Below are 3,298 nucleotides of genomic sequence, written 5' to 3'. Positions count from 1 at the left end.
TGAATAATTCAAAGTGTCAGTTTTAAGTATGTTCTGCTCTGCTAGAGCTTACCAACGAGAAATCTGTCAAGTATTTCAATTTACCCCCATAAACCAAGAAGAATATCCGATTAACAACAAATGGGTGACAAATTATCACAGCTAATATTCAAAATAGGTCAGTGTGTAAAAAAAGTCCATCAACAAGAAAATAAGGTTGTTCGGCGAAGTGGTTATTTTACTGAAACACTAGTCACGTGAGACATAACTAAGTCATGCGCCTTAGGTCTGTCTCAACAGCGACTTCATCTCAGCACTTTCACTGGAGACAAAGGAACAGAGTAAATCTTAGCGTGTTTGTATAAAGAACTGTATTAAAACAGTTTGGTTTGTGTTCTGCGCATTCTTTCATCGACTCCAAGTTTAACAGGTATTCAAAGTTGTTTTATTTTGTGTCTGTACTCATATCACATTCTTTATTTGTATATAGTGTGCATTATTTGATTACATATCCTTAATATATAAACAGTTTTTTATTTTGTGTTTGTATTCATATCACATTCTTTATATTTGTATATAGTGTGCATTATTTGATTATATATCCTTAATATATAAACAGTTTTCACTTATGTACAAAATTTCGAGATTCTATCTTCAGCCAGCGAAACTATCAGAAAGCAATAAACATATTATTGTGAGTTATTTTCTTAGTTTTCACATAAAGTAATTCAACACTTGTTTGTTTTTTGTTTTTTCACTGCTGTGTTTTGATGCAATTTAGGACTTATGAATCATTTGAACGATGAATAAGAGTTAGAGAATCTTTTTGTTACTAAATTATTGTACATCTATTTGTGACTGTAAGTGTCTGATAACATATCTTGGTATTGTATTCAGAAAATACCAAAAGCATTTCTTGATATAAAGATACAATTATATTATCTCTGTTTTATTATAAAATCTTTTCGCTTTGAATTATATAAAGAAAGAAATTTCAAAAATTACGATGAAGTTGTGACTCATTTTTCCAACTAAACTCTTAATCTTTGATTCAGGTCAGTGTTAGGGAAGCTGATATGGATCAATGGACATGGACGGTACTTAAAACTTTCTTAGCAGACTATCGCACTGATCTGTTTCACCTCTGTAACTTATGGAAGGTGTTAGTCCTAGCTGTTGGAGGGCTCTTCTTGCTCAAAATCTACTCTACTCTAACGCTTGGTATTTGTAAAGATAAGAGGGATCTCAGAGGAAAAACTGTGATCATCACTGGGGGAAACACTGGTGAGTTGTAATATTTCCCTAGAACTACATAGTATATTCAGTGCAGATACGTGAAAGTGCCCTATGCTGAAAAGTGAGTATGATGGGTGACCAAATAAAACCAATAAGTGATGGTGGTGATTAAAAGCAACCCGTGTTCTTTGTCGAAGGATTATTGGTCAAATATGACCTGTGAGTTGTGTATGCAGTTTAGAGTGTTGATCAAGTAAGACCTATGTAAGGTACAACGCTGGATGAATAAATCCTGTGTTATAAGTGAGGGTCGTGACGAAACAAGCAAAACTGGTGACCAAAGTTATCCTGTGTTATATAAGTGAGGATGGCGACCAAAAACAACCTGTTCTGTTTAAGTCAGGTTTGTAAATAAAGAAGATCTGTGTTATACAACTGTTATTTTTTTTAAATAAACTGTATCATTAAGTGATCAAAATCATTTTTAAATACCTGTGTTTTGTTAAAGTTCACAGTGATTATTTCTATGATTACTACTTACTACCAACACCTTAATAACATTAGTTATTCTTGTTACTATACATGAACTGAGGTGTTACAACAATATGTTATCAACGACATATACATTACAAGCGTATAATTAGTTAAGTATGTAAAGACATGCATGCATCGAGCATAGCTATGAAAGCGGGTGGTTGTCTTGGTAGCTATCATTTTCAAGTCAAGTTATAAAACAAAATAGGAAAAACCATATCCTAGAAGTATAAAAAACAAACCTGTTGCGTTATTTCACCACAAAATATCACGCTTCGCCAATTTAGATGTTCTCCGACAAAATATGTGCAAATTGTAAGTAAGCTCGCAAACACGGCTTGCAAAAACTCTAGTGCTTGGTAAAGGGTGGGGATTGGGGAGTGGAACTGGATGAAAAAACCCGTTTCAGAACGTCACGCAAAACTTCTCGAATAAGACAATTGATATAGTCAACCAATCCCGTAAACTGAAATGTAACCTCACAAGTAACGAGACCAAATCCATTTATAATCTTTAAAAAGACTCTCACATTAAAATTCTAAAAGCTGATAAAGGCAACACCACTGTCATTATGAAAAATTCAGAATATATCGACAAAATGAACGACATCCTTTCCGATAAAAAGAAATTCAAAGCCATCCCAAACAACCCAACAAACACACACGAAAAACAACTAAACAGAACTTTATTACAAATGAAAAAAGATAATTTAATTACTGACGATCTTTATTTTTATCTACGTAAAACTGATTCACGCACACCACAACTCTATGGCATTCCTAAACAACACAAACAGGATCTATACTGTCCACATATGATTCCTTCAACTACAATCTTGGTAAATACATAGCCTCGGCTCTCACACCATATGTAACATTTGCAGGTTCATTTTTTAAAGATGCATTCAATTTCAAATATACACTAGAACAACTAAATTCGAAAGCCTTAATTTTGATGTCGTGTCACTCTTCACCGAAGTCCCCGCCAATGAAGCTTGCAATATTGCACTCGACCTCTACATTAATGACCCCAACGAGTTAATACACATCCCCAGCACACTTTTTGCTTCTCTCTTAGAATTTACAACGACTAAAACCAACTTCATTTTCAACAACGAACATTTCCTTCAAGTAGATGGTTTAAGTATGGACAGTCCGGTTTCGCCCGTTCTTGCCAATATATTTATGACCGAGATCAAAACACGCTTCATCCCCCACAATACTTGTACAGATATGTCGATGACACTTTTGCTGGTTTCACTTCTATAGAACACACACTAACTTTCTTTGAACACATAAACTCCATTCATCCCAACATCAAATTTACCACAGAACACGAAAACAATAAACAGTTATATTTTCTTAACCTCAACATTATTAGATCGGACACACAGTTTAAAACCAAAATTCACCGCAAGAACACACATACACACTGGTCTCTACATCCCCTGTAATTCCGCTCAAGACATCACACAAAAATCAATACACTTAAAAAAAACCCATAAACACAGCCACAAGACTCTGTTCAACGACTACATAAATGAAGAAAT

At 34.2% G+C, this 3,298-nt stretch overlaps 1 protein-coding gene across 1 annotated transcript in view; it reads left to right on the top strand.

The window, feature by feature from the left end:
- Nucleotides 1–334: 334 nt before the first annotated feature.
- LOC106458425 (retinol dehydrogenase 11-like) overlaps nt 335–3,298 on the top strand; it is a 33,119-nt gene continuing 30,155 nt past the window's right edge. Inside the window, exons 1-2 of the mRNA XM_013917936.2 lie at nt 335–409; nt 1,035–1,263. Of these exons, the coding sequence (XP_013773390.1) occupies nt 1,056–1,263 (208 nt within the window). The 5' untranslated portion in view covers nt 335–409; nt 1,035–1,055. The remainder of the gene's footprint in view (nt 410–1,034; nt 1,264–3,298) is intronic.

This window comes from Limulus polyphemus, unplaced genomic scaffold (assembly GCF_000517525.1).
Source record: "Limulus polyphemus unplaced genomic scaffold, Limulus_polyphemus-2.1.2 Scaffold461, whole genome shotgun sequence".
In the NCBI taxonomy this organism is placed as follows: Eukaryota; Metazoa; Arthropoda; class Merostomata; order Xiphosura; family Limulidae; genus Limulus; species Limulus polyphemus.
Note: the sequence above shows the minus strand (reverse complement) of the source record. Positions and strands in the feature narration are given on the sequence as shown.